General features: G+C 35.2%; 1 protein-coding gene across 3 annotated transcripts in view; it reads left to right on the top strand.

Moving 5' to 3' along the window:
* Pisd (phosphatidylserine decarboxylase) overlaps positions 1-19,569 on the top strand; it is a 32,678-nt gene extending 13,109 nt beyond the window's left edge. Inside the window, exons 2-5 of one of the 3 annotated variants that reach the window (XM_067093654.1) lie at positions 6,380-6,433; positions 12,339-12,590; positions 13,126-13,370; positions 14,125-19,569. In XM_067093654.1, the coding sequence (XP_066949755.1) occupies positions 6,380-6,433; positions 12,339-12,590; positions 13,126-13,370; positions 14,125-14,775 (1,202 nt within the window). In that variant the 3' untranslated portion in view covers positions 14,776-19,569. Of the gene's footprint in view, positions 1-6,379; positions 6,434-10,625; positions 10,778-12,338; positions 12,591-13,125; positions 13,371-14,124 lie in introns of those variants that run through there. The other 2 variants (XM_067093656.1, XM_067093655.1) reach the window with 2 other exon arrangements.
* Positions 19,570-22,121: the final 2,552 nt, after the last annotated feature.

Here is a 22,121-nt window from a genome sequence, read left to right on the forward strand (position 1 = left end):
TTTCAACGCTGAATGACCTCATAGGTCCCAGCGCTTGGCCTTTGGCCTAAATTTTATATTCTATTCCATTCCACTATGGTGGTCTCCATTGTCCCACAACTTTAATTCAGGCCATCTTTTTTTCCCTTTACTAAGTTTCAGTTTCATTGTTCCATCATTCACTGCTTTTATTCTCTTCGCGTTCTTCCTACACTTACTAGCAGTTCCTGCTGCCTCTGTGACTCTGTCGATGAATATTCATACAAGGTTACATTTCCACTTCACTGTCTTTAACCTTAGTCATTTTTAGCTATCTCATGTATATTGTTTCCAGTTTTTAGGACTTATTTTCTTTATATTTTTGTCAAGATTTATTTATATATATATATATATATATATATATATATATATATATATATATATATATATATATATATATATATTTTTTTTTTTTTACATGAGGACTTATACTTCATCCACGGGACCATTGTGGAAATACAATATATAAATGTATAATATATATGTATGTATATATATATAGATATATATATACAAAAATCTTTTCTTGGGAAAAAAAATTGACACTGGCCAGTATAGCGTAACATGACTTGCTTTTAAGGCTTGTACTCATATCCGTTATCATGCATTTTTTGTAGAAAATTTGTTAGAATACAGTGCTTTAACATCCCAAGCCATTTGCTTACGGTTATGTAATATATATATATATTATGTATATATATTATATATGTATATGGGTGGGTGGTGAGAGAGAGAGAGAGAGGGAGAGAGAGCCGGCCATGAGTCTGAATAACATTCGAGGATTTGTCAGATTTTAGCATCATCGTATTTTGTTTGCAATTCTCGACGCGGAAGTGGAAATATACTGCTTTTTTTAGATTTACTATTTATTGTGGTTTTATGACTTCCTGTCATCAGTTTTCAATTTGCAGTGATGGTAATATTCAATAACAATGACAACTGATCAGCTGATTTTAATATGATGATGATTGTTCTAGCTGATATTAATGATGACAGATCGTAGATCATTATTTTTATGAGTGTTGCAAGTGTCAAGTCTCACGCACGCCGTTACTGCGCAGATATGGGAGCATTCTTCTTCTTCTTCTTCTTCTTCTTCTTCTTCTTCTTCTTCTTCTTCTTCTTGTTTCCGTAGCAAGGCGTCATGTTTCCCCGAGACTGAGTCTTTATGGGACAGTCTCATCTTTTCCAGACTCCGATCCCAGTAACCCCTTCTGTCTGTATACGTCTATATGGGAGAAGACTGCGGCAGTGAACTCATTGCAGATATGTGTGTGTGCGTGTGTGTATGTGTGTGTGATCTCCTTACGAGAATTGTTTAGTACTCGTCAAAATTTCTGATGGTTCTCTCTCTCTCTCTCTCAAAAAATATGATACCTGTATATTTCTCACTTGAAGTAAAGGTAGGCTAACCTCTTTCGCTCTCATTGAAAGTTGAGAATAGTTTCTTTAAAAAAGAGGATAGTCTCTCTCTCTCTCTCTCTCTCTCTCTCTCTCTAAAAATATGATACCTGTATATTTCTCACTTAAAGTAAAGACAACCTCTTTCGCTCTCACTGAAAACAGAGAATAGTTTCTTTTAAAAAGAGGGTAGTCTCTCTCTCTCTCTCTCTCTCTTTCTCTCAGTAATTTGGAAAATAAATAAGGTATTGGTAACGTTTGGTAGGAAACTACGTCTTAATCATCAGCGATAAATGCAGAGCCATTTGATAAAGCTTCCCGTAGGGGGATAGTGCTGTCAGTACACCTCGTGCGGTGCTCTGTAGGCACTACGTGGTTCTTTGCAACGTACCTTCGGCCCCTAGCTGCAACCCCTTTCATTCCTTTTACTGTACCTCCGTTCATATTCTCTCTCGTCCATCTTACGTTCCACCCTCTCCTAACAATTGTTTCAACATTATATTCAGCGCTGAATGACCTCAAAGGTCCCAGCGCTTGGTCTTTGGCCTAAACTTATATATATATATATATATATATATATATATATATATATATTATATATATATATATATATATATATATATATATATATATATATATATATATATATATATATTATATATATATTCCTGGTGATTCAGAGAGGAAGGTCAGAGATTGAGATCTCTGCAAGAGCTTGCAAGCAGTCGGGGTTCTATAAAGAGCATCATTAAGGTTGCAGAAGGCATCCGCGAACACGAAGCTGCCACACTGGCGAAAACCTGAAACGCCCGGCAAAGGAGGAACGGGGAGCCGAAAATTGCCGCTTCCAAAAGGGTCATGAACGCGTCAGAGTGCATCAATTTATTAAGCGTCCTACATACCATTGCTGAGAAAGATGCGTTCAAGAACTGGTATATGTTGTTGGTATTCTTTGGGACAGATTATTTTGAAGCTGAAGGATGAGAAGACGAAGAAATAAGTGGATTTTGTGAACAAGATTTTGTATAATTTTTAACGTGAATTAATGCGTTCATTAGTTTTTGATAAGAGTATCATGAAAACGCTAGGCCGTTAGGTGAAGGTCAAGGCTTTTCGAGGTAGCATCTCTCGGGCATTCGTTTGAAGTGGATATGCTCTACAACGATATCTCTCTCTCTCTCTCTCTCTCTCTCTCTCTCTCTCTCTCTCTCTCTCTCTCTCTCTCTCTATCCGGTGGTTTACGTATAATCTCATTAAGTTGTTGTTATGCAATAAACCTCTCATTTTTTATGTTTTAATATGTTCGATGAAATATTCTCTCTCTCTCTCTCTCTCTCTCTCTCTCTCTCTCTCTCTCTCTCTCTCTCTCTCTCTCTCTCTCTCTCTCTCTCTCGTGGTTTACGTATCACCTTGTCAAGCAGCTGTTATGTAATAAACCTTCCTATTTTCAGTGTTTTAAAATGTTCGATGAGTTATCTCTCTCTCTCTCTCTCTCTCTCTCTCTCTCTCTCTCTCTCTCTCTCTCTCTCTCTCTCTCTCTCTCTCTCGGGTTGTTCACGTATCATCCCGTCAAGTCGGTGTTGTGTAATAAACTCCCCATTCTCAATATTGTAAAATGTTGGATAAAATATTCCGAGAGAATTTGAAAAGGGACACAACAAAGAATTCGGTGAATAGGGATGTGTTGGAGAGAGAGAGAGAGAGAGAGAGAGAGAGAGAGAGAGAGCCTCTCAAGCCTATCTCCCAATAGGTGGTGCTAATTTGAGGCTGAGGATTATTGATTAAGCGAGGAATGTTGTAGCCATGAAATTTAAAGTGGCATATCCGGTGGCTCCATCATTATCATCTGTCATTTTTCTCGAATGACGACGGCGTTATTGGCTGGTCTTGGGTAGCAACTGGTGTACGGAATAATTAGATAGATTATAATATAGAAAAAAAGCTATTAATCAACGAATACTGGGAAGTTTTACTTTTAAAACCTGAGAGGAATATGTACGACCTCTCAGATAGCATCTTCTCATTACCAATCAAAGAAAACTGGAAAGTTTTCATTTTTAAAATCTGAGAGAGATATTTACGACCTCTCAAGTAGCAGCTTCTCATATTCGTAATACTGTCTCAAGTTTGCTGGAAGTATTGATTGTCACTCCGCTGTTTTGTAACGATGGAATTTAATGACGATTTTCCTTCGTACCTGTCATTCAGTTTGACCACATGATACTTTTGTCCAAAAGGAAAGTTCCCTTTCCTCTCTCCTCTTAACCTGTCACACAAACAAACAAACAAACACACACACACACACACATTGGACAAGCAAGTAAGGAGTGGTCGACATGGATCTGTGCTTTCGTGTGCTTTTGTGTTATGTACGTGAAGGAGTGTAACTTGTGACCACATGCGAATGGTTTGTTCTCTAGTAAGGCGCTTATGGTATTAGCCAAGGTCCGAAGAACCGACTTGTATATATAGCTTTTGTTTTTCACCCTCCGTTTGGTTGCTTTATTTGTTTCCCCTGTTTATTTGTCCTGTATATAATATATATTTTTCTCTGTTACACACACATTATATACGTACACAAACATATATGTATAAATATATATATAGACATATACTGTATATATACATATATATATTAATGACATTTATAGCTTGGTGTTATAATGTTCCTTATAAAATATTCACGGTGATGTAAAAATTCATAAATGCATATATATATATATACAGTATATATATATATTATATATATATATATATTATATATATATATATAGGCCTATATATACGTTTAACTGATGTAATGTGAAAGAAAAAACTATTGCTGAAAATTTGCTTCTGATTGACTGATTGGTTTTCGAATGGTCTCACTCAAAGATGTACCCACAGCTCATTATTAAGCATCAGACGAGGAAAATCTAAGGCAGAGAGAGAGAGAGAGAGAGCTTACGGGAAATTACACGACTCAAGTAACAACGAAGAGGAAAAGTTTGTCTCCACTGAGGCAAGGAAATGAAATCAGTGGCTGGCTTATCTTTATATATATAAATTTTATAAGTAGTGTGGATTCGTTCTTTTTCCCCTCTTTTCTGAAGAGTGATGTCTATTTTTTTTTATTTTGGCACACAATGCTTTTTCCCTTTCGTCTACTTCATATATCATTGTTATAGTTTATTCCTCTTGGCGTTTCCTGGTACACGTGTGTAGGCCTGTAACTGTAAATCCTTCTCTGCTTCTCCTGGTACTAGTAAACCACACAAGACTACGTAACAACCAAAAACAAAGATAATTTTTTTACTACAACCTCAGCGTGCTACCTGACACCAGCAACTTGCGGTTATTCAAACAATAGACAGTCGATTCTTCAGTTTCAACGAATAGCTGTCAAACTTTAGTTTATACTTTTCTCATCTAAAGAGTCGAATACTTTTGACCTAACGATGCGTATCGTTATCGTCCACCCCAAGGCGAAAATACAATACCTGAATTACTTTCCGAATGTCGAGAATATGTGCGTGCGTGCTACTCGCTTCGTTGAGCAGCAGAATCATTTTTGCCACAGTACTTTGCTCCGGAGTATTTTAAGTACCATGAACCAGTGCTTTGCATTGTTGCTCCTGTGTGCAAATATTTTTGGTCCTTACATCTTGATTTGTTATTGTTTCCTTCAGATATAATGCTTCTGTTTGGTCGAAACATGTTTTGCAAGTTAATGGTAATTTTAGTTTTATTTCCATAAGAAATCTTGCTAATTTTGAATAATAATAATAATAACAACAACAACAACAACAACAACAACAACTTGACTACAACATGGTTCTCGTAATTCTTGAAAGATTCACTAAGGCTCATTCAAATGAAAGCGAATCTCTCTCTCTCCACATCTGTCATGTAACGGACAGGAGACACGTTGTTGTGACTCATTTTCTCTCCGCAAGCTCCACCCACTGAATGACGTAATTGATATGCCGATCCACATACGGGGCTTCGGAGACAGTTCTGGAAAAACCTGTTTGTGTGTGTGTGTGTATTCCTTAGCGATTAAGCCAAAAGAAGAGAGAGAGAGACTCCTGGAGTTACTTTAAGAGTTAAATGCATCCCGATATTTAGTGATCCCGCAGACGTGTACACACACATACATATATGTTTATATATATATATATATATATATATATATATATATATATATATGTGTGTGTGTGTGTAATTTATATATAATGCATGCCTGATAGCAGGAGGACTTCTGCTATCAAGTTTATGCGATAATTATAAAATATTTTTAACCATTTGTACGAGAATTTTAATGTTATATTGTCATTCTCTCTCTCTCTCTCTCTCTCTCTCTCTCTCTCTCTCTCTCTCTCTCTCTCTCTCTCTCTATATATATATATATATATATATATATATATATATATATATATATATATACACATATATGTGTGTGTGTGTGTTCTTGAGATGATATTCAGTTATATAACTTCATATGATGATTTTGCGAGATTATTTTTTAAAATGAAATGACACTTGCGATCGAATTAAGATGAAAATCTCTTAGAATATCTAATAAGTTTGAAATGTGAGAGCGATGAAATTAATGGTGGCTGCCTAAAGTAGTAGTTCTGGTAATGTTTCAACATTATAAAGAATTTAACCACATTGTTCCTGTCCTCACCACTTTGGAGCTCAAAGTTGCCTCCCCCATAGAGTTAGCAGACCTTCGATCCGTCCCAACGTTGACTTGAAACTGAGTACAATATCTAGAATTCTCTCTCTCTCTCTCTCTCTCTCTCTCTCTCTCTCTCTCTCTCTCTCTCTCTCTCTCTCTCTCTCTCTCTCACTTTATGACTTGAATGCACTATCGTCAGTCATTTTAAAATACCCGTGATAATCCTTTTTGCAAAGCCCAATTTGAGAAAAACTGACTTAATGGACGTTACTCTTCTCCTTCCATGCCTTCCCGTAGAATATCACCAATTTGGACCAAGATATTTAACCGAAAACTGGATATTTCCCTCTAGTAAGTAACTCTTGCAACTACAGTCAAAGGATTTGAAGCATCTATTTGTACTTCATTCAACTAGTCAATCACCCTCCCTCCTTACAGCAATGCCAGTTAGATTTTCTGTTATTTTTTTGCAGCCATGACATCCCGCATTTGGTCTATAAACTTAGTTTATATATTGCAGTTGTAGCAGTAGTATTATGCATGCATATATGTGTACGTATAAAGGTATATGTGTGCAAACGCCATGTAAAATGACGTAAGCATTAATCTCCTTAATTTGCATCATACACATACTCCCAACCACCTACATGCAACACTGTTGTCGCAGGCAGAAACATTAGACTCAACAGTTTTCTTTGTTTCACAAGACACAGCTTTTATTCTTTATTGTTTACACAGATAACCACCCTTATCTGAACATTTCACTTGTTATCGTATTACCCGTTATAAAGAGTTCCAGAATTCGTTCAGACCGTTGACCTGAATACTTTTTCCTTTTTCAAATTTAGAACTGACATTTTCGGTCTTAAAAGTCAAGCCATGACCGCAATCGTGATGATTTTTAAATATGCATGTTTTCATATTTCAGCTAGATTTTATTTTAGCTACGTTTTGAAGCATGGAAATGTGTTTGGGTTTGAGTATTTGAATAAGTAGCGGTTCAAAACTTACCGGTACATAAATAGGTGGTCTCCGATGGATAGACAGTCTAGAGTTCCACACCAGATCTTGCGTTCACTTCAACGTTTTAGCGTCACTCACCGTGTGCAAGGGCCGATGCTAACATAAGGCCTGCTTAACCTTCACTTTGTTTCACTTTGTTTGGTTTTATGTACAGCCCTCCTCAGGGATAATTCCCTCCCTGGCGGGCCCATGTACGTTTTCAAAATAAGGTTTGCAGTGTTGGTGCTCTTGAGTTTACGCCTACGGGAGACTCTTAATGCGTCTTGTCACTGCATTCATTGTTTTCATGTATTTTTAATTGTTTATATTTATTTTCTTGTTGAGTACTTCTAGAATATTTAATGTTTCATCAGCGTTTTACTGATCATCAGTTTTACCATGTTTTTGTCATATTTGCATTTGGGGAATCTTTGACGGACACGTCCGTAGGCCTATTCCAAATGGAAATTAATAATAATAATAATAATAATAATAATAATAATATTTGGCATGGCGAAATATGCGTATCACGATGATGTAGTAATGCACAAATAACAAAGGTCAATCCAGTTAAACAGGCTTTTGCTCACTCATCCCATTACGAGCTGCTCATACTAGCGAAAACCTGTGCTCGCGCGTAACCAGCTTCTTCAAAACGTTCATTGTAATCAAAATTGCTCGCACACAAGCTCACAGACATACACAGATTTTTATGGACAATGATTTGCTCCACCTTGCAATAGTCGCACACTAATATATCTTTTCCAAGTCGAAAATGCCCAGACGGGAATGCTTGGCCAAATCTTGTTCGATTCTTGATAGAAATGTCATCGACCGCCCTACTTGGGTAAATTAAGTAATGCTAGACTTTTACGCCCTAGAAAGAGGCAGGTTAGATTATTCACGAAAGAAACTAGACTAAAGCGGGTATGATGTATTTGAAGGACTCAGAAAATCAATCGATGATTCTCGTAGACTAAGAAAATCAGCCCCCAGTTCTTGTGGCGTAGAAGTCTATATATCCTTGATCAGAGCAAGAACCATACTGAACTAGAAACGGCCGGTGACATCAGGACAGAGTCATTGATCAGACGAAAAACGTTTCACTCAGTTGTACAAAGAAGAACGTTCTGAGAAAAACTGAATTTTCTGTTAGGAGAATAATTCGTTACACCGGAAGAGCAAATCCAGCTTTTGGGGTTGTTCTTTGCATCTTATAAATTGAATTTATCTGCTTTAAGTTCCGGTTGGAGCTTGTGTTGCAATGTCGTCTCAGTTTTTTTTTTATGTGATAGCATTTTTTAAGCCACGTTCTTTTATTCATTTCTTCATTTTCACTTATATTGTATTTCTTTTTTGTTAATTGTCTTCATTCAATAAAAGTTTACCAACATCATGCTTTCCATCTTCATATGGTTTATGTAATTCAAAGTATTTCACTTCACTCTTTCTTGTAATCTGGGCAAAATAAAAAAAAAAAGTACTAAAAATAAAAATATACCCTCAACATTTTCGCATTCATGAAATGTCATTTAGTCGCAACGCATTATTTCTTCTTAAAATAATATCAGTAACAAAACTGTCGTATATTTACTGAAATTTAATTTTCGATTCTGGCTTCCTTTATATATTTATTTATTTATTTTTTAACTATCACCTGGACACACTTTATTACTGATGTCTGCCACATCACTCATTTTTATCGCCTACCCAGTGCAATTTCCAATATATATATTTTTTATTTTTAAAAATTTAGATTCTCATTTAAGTGCCACACTTCACATTCACCACTTTTAATGTGAATTTAATGTACGTTTTTGTAGCTCGTGAAATCTTCATGCATACTCTCAGTTCTCAGCAACTTTTCCATTTCTTATTTTGTTCGAGTTATGAAGTTTCATACAGGGTTGATGGTTAATCAGTATTCTTCCATTTTTTTCATCAAGATTGATAAAAGTTTCCTGTTTAGCTGAATATGTAAGATTATCGAGTTTTGGGTCTTTATCTGACATTTTCGTTTGTGCATTTTAAATTATTCCTCTTATTTTCTAAGTCAATCTCTAGAGGAGTTATATTCTTCATTGCTTGAATTCTGTCCATGTTCTCTGAGTTATATTTAATATCATAGTGTTACTATTCTTCTTCTTCATCTCTAGGCCTCACTTTTTCCTTCTTTTCTTCTTATCACTTCTAAATTTTAATGTCCACATCCAGTCTTCATCTTTTTTTCCTATATTTATTTTTACTGTTTTATATTCAAAATTAATGGTAATTTGGTTGTGATTTGAGGCATCAAATGTAGATTTTTTCCTTGTCTATCACCATTTCGTGAAAGTTTAATACATTTAATTTACGTCTATGATCTTCGTTCAGCAATGTAAATCATTATTCCCTGATTCAGTTTTTAAAAAATTCCAAATCTGAGTTTTGTTATAAAAAAAAAACCTACTGTCTTAACGTCTCCTAAAGCTAGTACTGCCATGGTTCAGTTAAATACCTCAAAAGCTTTTTACATTCAGGCTTTGATTTGATGATTTGTCCCCGTTTTTATCTAATGTATTCGAGCTTAGATGCATGATAATATAATCATAAAAATGGGAATGTATGATTAGCATTTGCCATTCAGTTTGATTATGGTTATTTCATGTTATATCTTCATTGGTTGCATGCCGTCACCATTTACGAGCAATACCAGTATCCCGTCCCTACCCCCTCTCATATTTAATTTCTACCTAATGTTAACCCATCTGATGTTTGATGAGTTTCTGTTAAGAAAAAAAATAATTATCAAGTTCCTTTTTAATTTCTGTTAAACTGCCTAAATAAACCTTTTCTCTTTGCAAATAGATTTTACAAATCTTTTAGTTTGGTCTGTATTCAGTGTCATACAAAACCCCGTGGTACCTGCTTAGCTGTGATAAAAAAATTCCCTTTTACAGTAGCTTACTTTTCTTTATACACCATCCTACTTCCCATTTCCCTTTTTGTGTTGAAATCCTCTAGTTATGTCCTGTCTTGTTCCCTCGCCCAGACCGGCACTTTAAATAATTGAGTTTATTGCCTCTTGAGATATCCCGTTATTCTCTGTAAGGGGGCAGTGCCGTCAGTGTACCTCATTCGCTGCTCTGTAGGCATTACTTTACAGCGTCCCTCCTCCCCCTACCCGCAACCGTTTTCATTCCTATTGCTGTACCTCCACTCTTCTTCTCTTTCTTCCTTCTTACTTTCCACCCCCTCCTAACAATAGTTTTAAAACTTTAAAGCGCCGAATGGCCTCATAGGTCCCAGCACTGGGCCTTTGGCCCAAATTTTATACCCCGATATCCCTGGCTGACCCAATTTTTCGTAACGGGTGGATTACATTTTACAAGTTTCTACTTAAAGGAAACTGATTGGTACATTAAGAATTGTACGGAGTTGGTAAAATAGAATACTGTTCAGACTTGCCAAAGATATTTACCGTATTGCAGTGTTTTTTCTCACTAATAATTTAAATGAAATATCAAAAGAATTATAATCTGTGCGTTAGTTTTTCAATAAATCACAATATAATTTTTTAAAATGTGAGAATCTTTACTAAATGTGGTTGTTGTTGTTGTTGTATATTCTGTGAGGTAGAACCACTGTATAAACGTAACGTAACGTGCTTGATATTGCAGAAGAGGCCTATAAAATTTGTTAGCGTATATATTGGTAAGAACATTAGGTTGTTTTTTATTGACATGCTTTCATTTTTACATTAGGAGTTTATACAAAGCTTAGACGTAATTAAGAACATAAAAAGAGAGGCCAGCATGAAAAGTAATGTATATTCACCCCGGAAATTGTAAGCAGCTAGGTACAAGCTACCCTATTTGTAACGAGCTCGTTTGGAGGGATATTAACCAATTATAAGTTAATGAATTTAGTCTGTTTTACAGCTCTGGAACAATTATTGCATTTTGAGTTCTACCGTATTCCATGTCCGAACTTTAATGTGGCCCGAATGTTTCTGGCGTTCATTTTTTTAGCAGTTAAGGGGTAGCTTAGGCCAGACCACGTGAACCCACTGTCACCATTGTCTCATAAGTACTTTTAAAGGTAGTGGACCACACTCTTAAATCCCATAATTCAGGGAAAATGGTTTTTGTGTTGGTAAAACGTTAAACGAGTAAAATATAAGGATTGATTTAACTTTATGTAAGCTAGCCACAGGGCAACCCCCCACCTTAACCTAATCTAGGATGCTGTAGCTCACCTAGTCAAACCTAGGGTACTGCAAATGAATAATAATGATAGGTAGCATCTTAAGCAACCACACCTAACCTAACCTAGGGCATCATGTCCTTATCGTAGTTCATGGTGTTAGTTTAAAAATATTCTTTTAACTTAATCTGAATGAGAATTATCAGTGGGATTCATATACTTGCATTTCACATTTGTATTTTCCTCCCACCCAAAAGCCTTGCTTTCCCACAATGCCCCCCCCCCCAAATTTTGGGATATAAGATTGTGGCCCACTGTCGTGAAAAGTATTAATTTGCTAATGAAACAAATGTCAGAAACATTCAAGCTGATGATGATATAAAGTACAATAATACCCTTGCCTTTGTCATGAAAATACTGTTCCATAGTCTGTGAGAGCCTTTCATGGAAAAGGAAGTGATAGGCTACTTTTCCACACTGATAGATATGTACTATTACTCTTCGTTCCAAAATTGGTAAAGATGGGTTTTCTGATAGTTTTTGATTTTGAGAAACTTAATATTTCCACTGGAAACATGTAGTTACAGTAACCCATTAAAACCCCTTTTTCTAATGGTAATGTGGGCTCCCTAGTGGAAAACCGAAGTTTTTGAATGGATACTGGGTCTTGCCATACTTAACCTGACCCGAAAGGATGGCTTTTCACTGGGGGTCCCCAACTTCATTAAATATAAGGAATGTATTAGGTTATCCAAGCATTTAGTATGGAAATTATCCATTTCATCCGAATCACTTGAAAAAATATCAGTAAAATGCATGTTTCACTGTTTTAGATTGGATGCCATATTTATAAACTATTAGAGAACTCACTTTATGAAGAATGGGTAGGCTACATCGTTTTCTTAGCTTCAGGGAGTAAAGAGAAAAAGTGTCACAAAATTAATTTAACTGTCTTGACTTTGCCACAGTATTTGATTAGAAGATACTTTATGTGAATTTACTGTTTCCTATATACGTACAGAGTTTACTGTATTAGAAAAGAAGTTTACAATGATTTTTCCTTTTCCAGTATTCTTTGACTCCGACATCATGGCCCAGTCTAGCTTCAAGCACTATCTGCGCTCTCTACGCTGGACTCCTCTTCCTGTGGGTGTAGGCCTGGCCCTCATTGCCTTTCAGCAATACAGGCACACCCGTAAACGGGAGGCAGCGAAACTTGGTCAGATAGAGCCTTGCGACTGTTTGGCTGATGAGTGGGAAGTTCAGGCATACAAGCTGTTACCTCTGAGGTACTTTAGCAGAGCCTGGGGATGGGTTAATGGTAAGAAAAATGATTGACTTTTTTTAAAGACATTGTTAACACATCAGCAGTCATTTTTTGCCCAAACACATTATAAACTAAGTTATGTATAATGAAAAACTTGAAAGATATGTGGTCTTTACCATCAGTTCTAAATTTCTGATATAATGAACAGTTCATGTTTTGTATACAATTTTAGCCATGTTCTATTACCAATGTTTCTACTCTCTATAGTAAATTTTTATTCCTGTAAGGCTATAAATTGAACAAAATTTATACGTTTTCCAGCCTTTGTTCATGATTGAACATCTTATCTCTCTCTCTCTCTCTCTCTCTCTCTCTCTCTCTCTCTCTCTCTCTCTCTCTCTCTCTCTCTCTCTCTCTCTCTCTCATTGCTTGACCCCCATTTCCGTTTATTCTTAAAAAGTTATATAATTGTATGTTATAAGGTCTTATAGCGCTTCCAAAAGCATTAAAATGAATCATTTTTACATAACATTGCTGTCTCATGCAGACATTATTGCTGTATTTTCTCTTAGTAGGCTTAATGTTTCAGGCTTAGAATTACCAGAGTGGTCAAGAAAGTCTGTTCTTGGCCTGTACGTTAGAGCATTTGGCTGCAATATGGCTGAAGCTGAAGTAGAAGATCTAGGGAAATACAGATGTCTCTCAGAATTATTTCGGCGATCACTCAAGGAAGGTGTGCGTCCAGTTGATAATTCTGCTGCAGTAGTGAGTCCAGCTGATGGAAGATTACTGTCATTTGGTACAGTTGACTGTGGAGCTTTGGATCAAATCAAAGTAAGGGCCCGAGTTTGCTAGTGCAGTGGATATGCAAATTGGATATCTTATCATCTAGGCATTTTAATGTAACAAGAAATAAAAGTGTGTTATTTTTCTGTGATTGTGCATTGCACATTATGAAAACTGGATTATTGGTTGGTCTAACTAATGGTGTAAAGTAATTCATAACCTAGTTTGGGAGAACTTTAGTTGCTTGAGCTTGTTATCACAGAACTGCTTTTTGTAACAAGGGGATAGAATGCTATTGGGAGTACAGTATTTATGTGTAATCGTCCACATCTTTCATACTTGTACTTCTGATCTTTCAGTATTTAAGTAATAAATACACAGCATGTAAACATTTTACACTATCACCAGTATTGTAGTGTTTGTACCTTTCAGAGTACATGCTTTTTCACTAATTAGATGATTATTTTTACTTTGACATGAATTTTACCTTGTACTGTATATTTATTCCTCTTTATTTAAAGCACTGAATGACTAAAAGTGCCCCAAAGCTTAGACGTGGAGCCTGAATATCATAATTCTATTTAATCCAAAACAACTAATTGGTTAAATATGACATGAAAACCAGCATTGTACCATGAAAAGTATGTATTTTTCAGTGAGACGTACATCATCATCTTCCTAGGTCCAAATTACTGTATAATGAATTTCATTTTTACAATTGTGAGCCATTAGAAATACAGTCTGTATGCCTGCAGTGTTTTAGGAAGTACTGTATGTTTATATATGTTTTGTATTGTTGCAGGGTGTTTCATATTCTCTGCGAAAGTTCTTGGGACCCAACTGTTGGAGCAAGGGAGGACCCATGGTAGTCGAGAAAGACGATGACGAGTGCTTCCATCGCAGCTGCCTATCAAACAGTGAGAACAGTCTCTACCAGTGTGTGATTTATCTGGCTCCAGGAGATTACCATCGTTTCCACTCGTCTGCTGATTGGCAGGTGAAATTTCGCCGCCATTTTCCCGGAGAGTTGTTAAGCGTCAATCCATCAGTTGCTGGATGGATTAGGGATTTGTTTGTCTTGAATGAACGAGTTACTTATGTTGGGGAATGGTGCCATGGGTTCTATTCAATGACTGCTGTTGGGGCCACCAATGTAGGGTCAATAAAAGTGTACTTTGATAAAATGTTGAAAACTAATGAAAAGAAATGGAACAACAACAAATTCTTTGATGCACACTTCTCATCTAAACTCATTCAATTAAACCGAGGGCAAGCTTTAGGAGAGTTCAATTTAGGATCTACACTTGTGCTTATTTTTGAAGCTCCAAAAAATACTAAGGTATGTGTCGAACCTGGACAGAAAGTTAGAGTAGGGCAAGCATTATTCCGAGTGCCTGATTCTTACGTAGGGAAAGCCAGTTCTGAATTTGTCCATGCAGGCCCCCAGCGGTAGTTTTCATCTAGCTAAATAATTTTTATAGTAAAGAATTATGCATTTGTATAATGCAGTGAGAGACGTGAACTTTGTTTTCTGTAGATGAAACTTTTTTTTTCAGGTCTAAGAATTTTTATTTTATGTATATAGATATGATTTTAAATTTTGTATTTTGTTTTAAAATACACAACAAGGGAACAGATTTTACACCTAAAAGATGTAACCAACATTGCACAATGTGGTAATTGTAGTCTTGGGTTTAGATATTTGGCGTGAGTGGACATGAAAGCTTCATAGAAATGTTGAGTTGAGGCAGTTGTGTTAAATCCAGCTTAATATCAAGCAAATAGCTGTAGTCTGTTGTTGAAAGTTACTTGGAGAATTTGAAAACATGGGAACCTTGACAAATTAATGTTATTGGCAGAAGTTTAGGCTAAATGTGTAAAAAATTAGTATTTTAGGGTAATTAATCTAAAGGATGTTGGACAACCATCGAAGTGTTTTACGGACGTTGGTAGAATAGTTGTTGTTTTGCAAGTTTTAATATTTGTTAAGATTGAAATTGTGTTCCTTGTAATTTGGTGTTGCTCAATATTTGATTTCTAAGGTAGAATTTAACCAATTTTATTTCATTGTCTCAAGGCTGTGATGCTAATGATGACACTTAAACTTTAAACGCCATATTTGTTATAAAGGCAAAAATCTATTTTAATTATAATCATAGAAATGTTCAAGAATTTAAGATTCTTATTACAGAGAAGGGGAAATTGGTACAAGTGCAAGTAATATGCATAGCCAGTGGGCAGTTACAGTTTGCATCAGTCTGATACAGTATGTGAAAAATTCTTTACGCACTGTGATTATAGCAAGTGTTTTATAGTCACAGTTTCTCTGATTGAAGTCAAGTTCTTTAGCTGGCTTGACTTGTTGCTGGAGATTTTGAATCAAACATTTGTTTTTCCAAGAACCCACAATTTTTTTTTTTTTTTTTTTTTTGCAGCCTTTTAGGTAAAAAAAGAGAACGCGCTTAAACAGAGGCTGAACTTTGAAAATCCTGAATACTCATACAGTGGACAATCAGATATTACTGTCTTTAGAATTTGATCGTGATAATTTAGAGATGGCTGTGAAGCATCAAGATTACTATGGGATAAATGTGATTGTGCGAAGAAAAAGCTTTAACCCTTGCAGAAAAAGATGTTACCATAGAAATGCTGACTTAGGTTAAAATTAGAACGTTCCGGGCTTTATTGTATCACAGGCAGTAGCATATTCCTACGTAAGATTTAAGGGGACATAATTCAGTCATACGTGTAACATTTCTGCTTGAATTCTTTGCAGTCTTAATTTAGCCAAGGCAAACATTGTTTTGTTTTGTTTGGCAAATCCGCTGCATTTTGTTCTACCCCAGATCAAGTGTCTTGAATTTGTGTTATAATGGAATTAAAAACTAATAATGTACATTTTGAAAGTATGGTTCTAGAGCTGTCAGTTTTGTACGTTTTGCAAGTGCTGTACAGTTATTAAGCATTCACTTTTTTTAAGTAAAAATATAAAAATTGGACATATAGTGTAATACTGTTAGCTGTAGCATATCTCGAATAGAATCTACTCAGTGGATTTTGCCACTTTCACATCTGTTTATCTTTCATGGCTCTGTAATCAGTTATCATTTTCTGTTTTCTCCTTACCTTTCCCAAGTCCTTTTCTATATACATTTATCCCTTCCGTGCATGTATACTTGACTGTTTCTTAGCTAGGGGTGAAAAATCATGTCATGTTGTTTCCTACAATGAAGAAAAGTATGAATATGAATTGACTGAGATATATGATTTTTTGAAGCCTTGTGATTTATGAATGATGAAGGGCTGGACCATTTGCTTTGTTTGTTAGGTTTTTGGAAGTTACATGGTTTTACCACAAATGCTGAAATTCTTCGGCTAAATTACACTACTGTATATTCTAGATTTGTTTATTGTTTACTATGACATAAAAGTTTATTTGTACAAGTGTATGTTAAAATGGTTAGTCTTAAAACTGCTGTGTTGGTGCTACTATAGATTTTTTCCGTATTGGTTAGTTTATTGGTGCCATAAATAGGTAGAGTAGTTGTGCTTTAGTTACTGTTGATGTTGTTATAAATTAGAAAACCAGGTTTCTTTCATACATTTCAGTTTCCCATATTTTCAAATTTGATTAAATCTACTTCAATAGGCCATGCACTGATGTGTGCCTCATAATTTATTTAAAGTTGATGAACATTTCATCACAATTGGTTGTTCCCTGTGTTGACGAGTTCATTCCATTAACATTTATTCGTATGAAAATGTTTTATGATACTTTTCATAATGCTAATTTCTCCATTTGGATGGTCATATGTAGTTGGGACTGATGTCATTTATTGTTCCTTTGGATAATTTGTCCTTTCCAAGCTTACCATAAGAAGTGGAAAACTTGTCCCAGTTCTACCAAAATGTGAATGTACTGCCCTGTAATTATAGGTGATGCTGTATGAGCAGATAATAATAGAGTTAGTTGTAACTAGTTATTTTTACTGGGAATCTAGGTTGCATTCTTTAATTTGAAATAATTGAGAAATTACGGTTAAATTGTGTAATTAAATTATTTGTCTAGTATTTGGGAATTTCATTAAGTTGAATTATTACAGATGTATTGTAAAAAAAGATTCAGGTAATTAACATTTCTAAGGCTGACATGGAAAATATGTAGACCATTGTAAGATCAAAATATGGATTCATACAATATTTTGTCAATTTGTAAATTATGCATGCAGTACTTTGTTGTAAGGGGGATGGTAATGACACAGCAGTTAGTAGGTCACAGAATTAAATAACTTCAGTCCCATCTATTTATGGCCATCACAGAAGAGGATAAGATTGCGAATACCTGTTCTTGAGTTCGAATCTTGAAGGACAAATCTTGTGCTATCAATTTACTGTAAAACCATTACTAAATTGGTTCAGGTTTTGTCATGCCTAAATTTAGTTAATGACGGTGATGAAGATAAAATAGGTTGTTTTCAAGTGAGAGGTGAAATTGTTGAAGGGCAGAATTAAAGAGATTTTATAAATATGTGGAAAAGGACTTCAGGGAACTGATAAAGATTGAGTGGAAGGAAGTAATGAATGTTGAGGTTGTGAGGTCCTAACAGTCAACATTTGGTAATATCTGCAATATGATGCACAGGGTATGTACACTGTAGGCTCTATACCCCGAATAAGGTCATATAATGATGAAAAGAAAGTTTCATTGGATAAGGGCAGAGCAAGTCTATTCTCATTTTTAGTTTTCTTAATGAAATTGATGAGGTACAAATGGACATTGTGGGATAGAAATGATATTGGTGAACTCTGTCCAGGTAGATACATCTTGTATTTGAGACGCATGTATGTTGACAAAGATTTGTTCTATATGAAGTGATACTGCATTTGAATTGTATTCCATCTTCAGACTGGGTAAATGAGAACATTTGCATCTCAGCCTCCAAGTTTTAGCAATAAAGACACAACTTTTCAAGTGTTCATTATTTTTATTTGTATGGAACAAAAAAATTCACAAATCTTTAGATCCTGTAATTTTCAGTTGCTGAAATATCAGTTACGTGGCCACTAAATTACTTTCAGGTATGTGATTAGTTATCATAATACCTCATTTATGATGATTGCCACCTAGTAGTTCCAAAAATTTTTGTCCATGGTATTACTTTACAGTATGTTCATTGTATTTTATCGTGAGGGTTGATTTGTGGTCACCGCTAACATCTTGTGGTGCCACATCTGTGAATTCATTATAGGCCTAGTTTTGTATTACTATTTTAGGTTCTCAAATTAGGAATTGGCCAACAAACAAAGGTTTTCCATTTTAGTGCCATGTAGAGAAAATTCTTGGATTGCCTAATTTTACTGGGAGGCAAAACAACACTTCTCATTTATGTTCTATCAAGGAAAGAGCTCAAAAATCTGAATAAAGTCAAGTAGATTTTAAAAATTTCAAATTATTGTAAATCTCTTGTGTTGAGTATGACTCATGGTGAGATTTGATAGTCTGTAATGGAAAAGGGTTTAAGGCTCTTAATGACACAGGCAGTTTATTAGATACCCGTCCTTGACGGAGACAGGTGACCCAAGATATGGGAATAGCTGTGCCACTTTACACATTGTTTTGAATTAAGGCAATAACATTGGAAACTGCTTATATTTATTACAGTTTGTTACATTTGTTTAGTCTAGTCCTCAAAGAGCTTTCCTTTTTTCATTGCCTTTCCATTAGAATGACAAGTTTGGCAATGCTCGTAGACAGCACTAATCCCACTTCAACCATCATGGTGGAGTAGCCAGAGTTTTTATATTGATTTATAAATAATCTGAGACTGATGTCTTTGCAATTTTGCCAGTTAAAACTTTCCGGGTGAATAAATATGGACTAATTTGGTTTTCAGTCCAAAGTTTACAAAATGAATTAGCAATTAATATACACATGAAATGCTGGTTCCATATCCGTAGACAGTCAGAATTGTAATTTTACCCTTAAAGTGTTGTGTAATTTTCCAAATAAACTGCTACTGTAGTTTCCATTCAATATGTTGATGATGGCAAGTAGTGTGTGTTGAGTTGTTTTCTAAATATTAATGAATTTTGAGTTTTGAAGCTATTTTACTTTGGGGATTTTATTTGAGTACTCTGGTGGCCCTGCAGGTGAAGCAGTAAGTTGTTGAGAGTGCTGAATTATTGTGATATATATCCTTATATTGTATATATTTGTACAGAATTTGTATTAAATATTTATACTATTGAACCTCTTTAATTTCTTCTTCCTTCATGTGTTTGGATAATCCAGAAAAATTGAATCATTTGAATTTAATGTTACCTGTTCAGGTAATTGTTGTGAGAATTAAAAAAAATAATTGCATGAAAACTACTCTCAAAATTTAAACATTTGTCCTTGTTCACAGGGTAAAACTAGATTTCCAAGTGAATGTTGTGAACATATTTAAAAATTTTCCAACTAATTCCAGAAAGGAAGTACCTTGAAAGTTCACTGAACTTTGCCATGGGTGTGACCCAGTGGAGAGTAAGTGCCTGATTCAAAATTTCCTGAGTTTCTGTTATACTAGCAAGGCCAGCATGCTTTTCTCCCCACATTTTAGTATTCTGAAAAGAAAAAGGAGAATATTTTAGTATTTTTTCAATGGGATTTTTTATGTAATGTGCAGTGATTAGGGAGCACGAAGGTACACAATTGTACAAATGAGTCGGTGAACAGGTAATTATTGCAATTATTGAGTTCGTGTCCACGTACTCCATTTCAACAGAACCTGTGGTTTATGTATTTTATGAAAATTGGGTCCTACATTTAAAAAAGGAACACTGCATTGAGCTAATGTCCAGTGTTCAGTCTAGTCCATAGAGGTTAAATAAAATCGAGTATACGTTTTCTCAGACTTGCAAGGGTTAGAGGAATTTATTTCTGGTGATAGAAATTCATTTCTCGGTAATGTGGTTCGGATTCCACAATAAGCTGTAGGTCCCATTGCTAGGTAACCAGTTGGTTCTTAGCCACGTAAAATAAATCTAATCCTTTGGGCCAGCCCTATGATAGCTGTTAACCAGCTCAGTGGTCTGGTTAAACTAAAATATACTTAACTTTTAGCCCCTACTACGTACTGTACATAAGTACGTATACCAAAATGTGTGGTTGGGGGGTTTTATATAATAAGAGTGAATGTATGTTGATTCACTTGGTACTAATATAATAAACATCAATAACAAAAATATGAGCGACGGCAGAAAAGGACGCAAATAGTTATAGTATTGCAATAAAGATCAGTATCATAATTACTGTTATCTTTTCACTTTGGAAATGTATGCTCATTTCATACCTACAGCATATAGATAATCTTTATGACAGTTAGCCTTGCTTTAGGACTGACAGAAAACTCACAGTTCCTTTAGAGTAATTTACTTGCCTTTCTCTGTGCTCCCAGGAAAATTGTTTTAATGATTGATCTGCACAAGATTTTTAAACTTGGATTTATTCACCTCAGAACATCTATGTAGTCTCTGCATCATAATGTAGTTCTTTGTCTATAATCATCTTATCCAAATGGTAACTATGGACAACAGAATTTACCCTCCTCGGAAAACTATAAATTTCTCTTTGTTTTCTCATATGATCCGTTTTGTTACTCTTATCTCTATTTTGAAATATATAGAATAAATGCTCCTCCGTACTCTTATTTTCCGACACACTGAAGGCCCCCCCTTCTCTCTCTCTCTCTCTCTCTCTCTCTCTCTCTCTCTCTCTCTCTCTCTCTCTCTCTCTCTCTCTCTCTCTCTCTCTCTCTCTCATTCTGTCTGTCTTTCTGTGCTGGGTTTCGAAACTGTCCTCTGTGACATTTGTGAGTGAATTGAATGTAATTGACTTACGAGGACCATCTAAGACTCTCTGGCGATGAGAAAGTTATTTTGTTTGCTGTACGGGATATAATTTGTTTGCGTTATATTTCTCGGAAACTGCTATTTAGGTAACACAGGATACGATGGCCTACTTTACAGTAATTTTAGTTTAGAGAGGAGAAAGAGTTAGCGATTTCAAATTAGAGCTAATGCTTTGTAGAACAAAACTTCAGGACATTTATTGAGACAAGCCATTAAGCACTGGGACCGGTTTTAAATCTGGTAATTTGGTAAACAATTAAAACAGTTTATGCAAGTGAAGTTGATGGGACCAAATGACCCTGTCATCGAAGTGAAGTCAGGCAGCAGAATGATATTTTTGTAGTACAATTGAAATTAAGAAAACCTTTCTAGAATAATGTTAAGGTTTCAAGGATATAATGCCAAGAATAACATCCTTATTACAAACAAAAAAGTATGCCACTATTTCATTTTGCAAGTTTAATTACTACACGTCTTCTTCAAATGATCACCGAAGCATAATCGCATATAAAACGCAAAAAAATATTATTTAAATTGCATTAATTGATTTGTTGAAGTATTTAGTAGAGTTAAATCTAACAAAATAAGCCTTGACACATGAATCGAAAATAAAACTGATTCAGATTCACACAAAACCACAACAAGACAAACTTCCGTTTACGTCATTGAAAGACCCTCGCATGAATTGTAAAAACTAGCTACTCTGATCTTCCAAAGAATGATAAGAATTCATACTCTCTACGATATTTTTGGGATGGTACTGTAATGCTTAAAGTGATCATGATATAGATAATGTATAAATATTAATGGATTTCCAATTGATGAAAAATATATAATAGATATCTATTCTTTTATATATCTCAGAAAACGAGGCAATGAAACATTTTTTCCATAAGAAACGCTACC

The sequence above is a fragment of the Macrobrachium rosenbergii genome, chromosome 50 (genome assembly GCF_040412425.1).
Source record: "Macrobrachium rosenbergii isolate ZJJX-2024 chromosome 50, ASM4041242v1, whole genome shotgun sequence".
Taxonomy (NCBI): Eukaryota; Metazoa; Arthropoda; class Malacostraca; order Decapoda; family Palaemonidae; genus Macrobrachium; species Macrobrachium rosenbergii.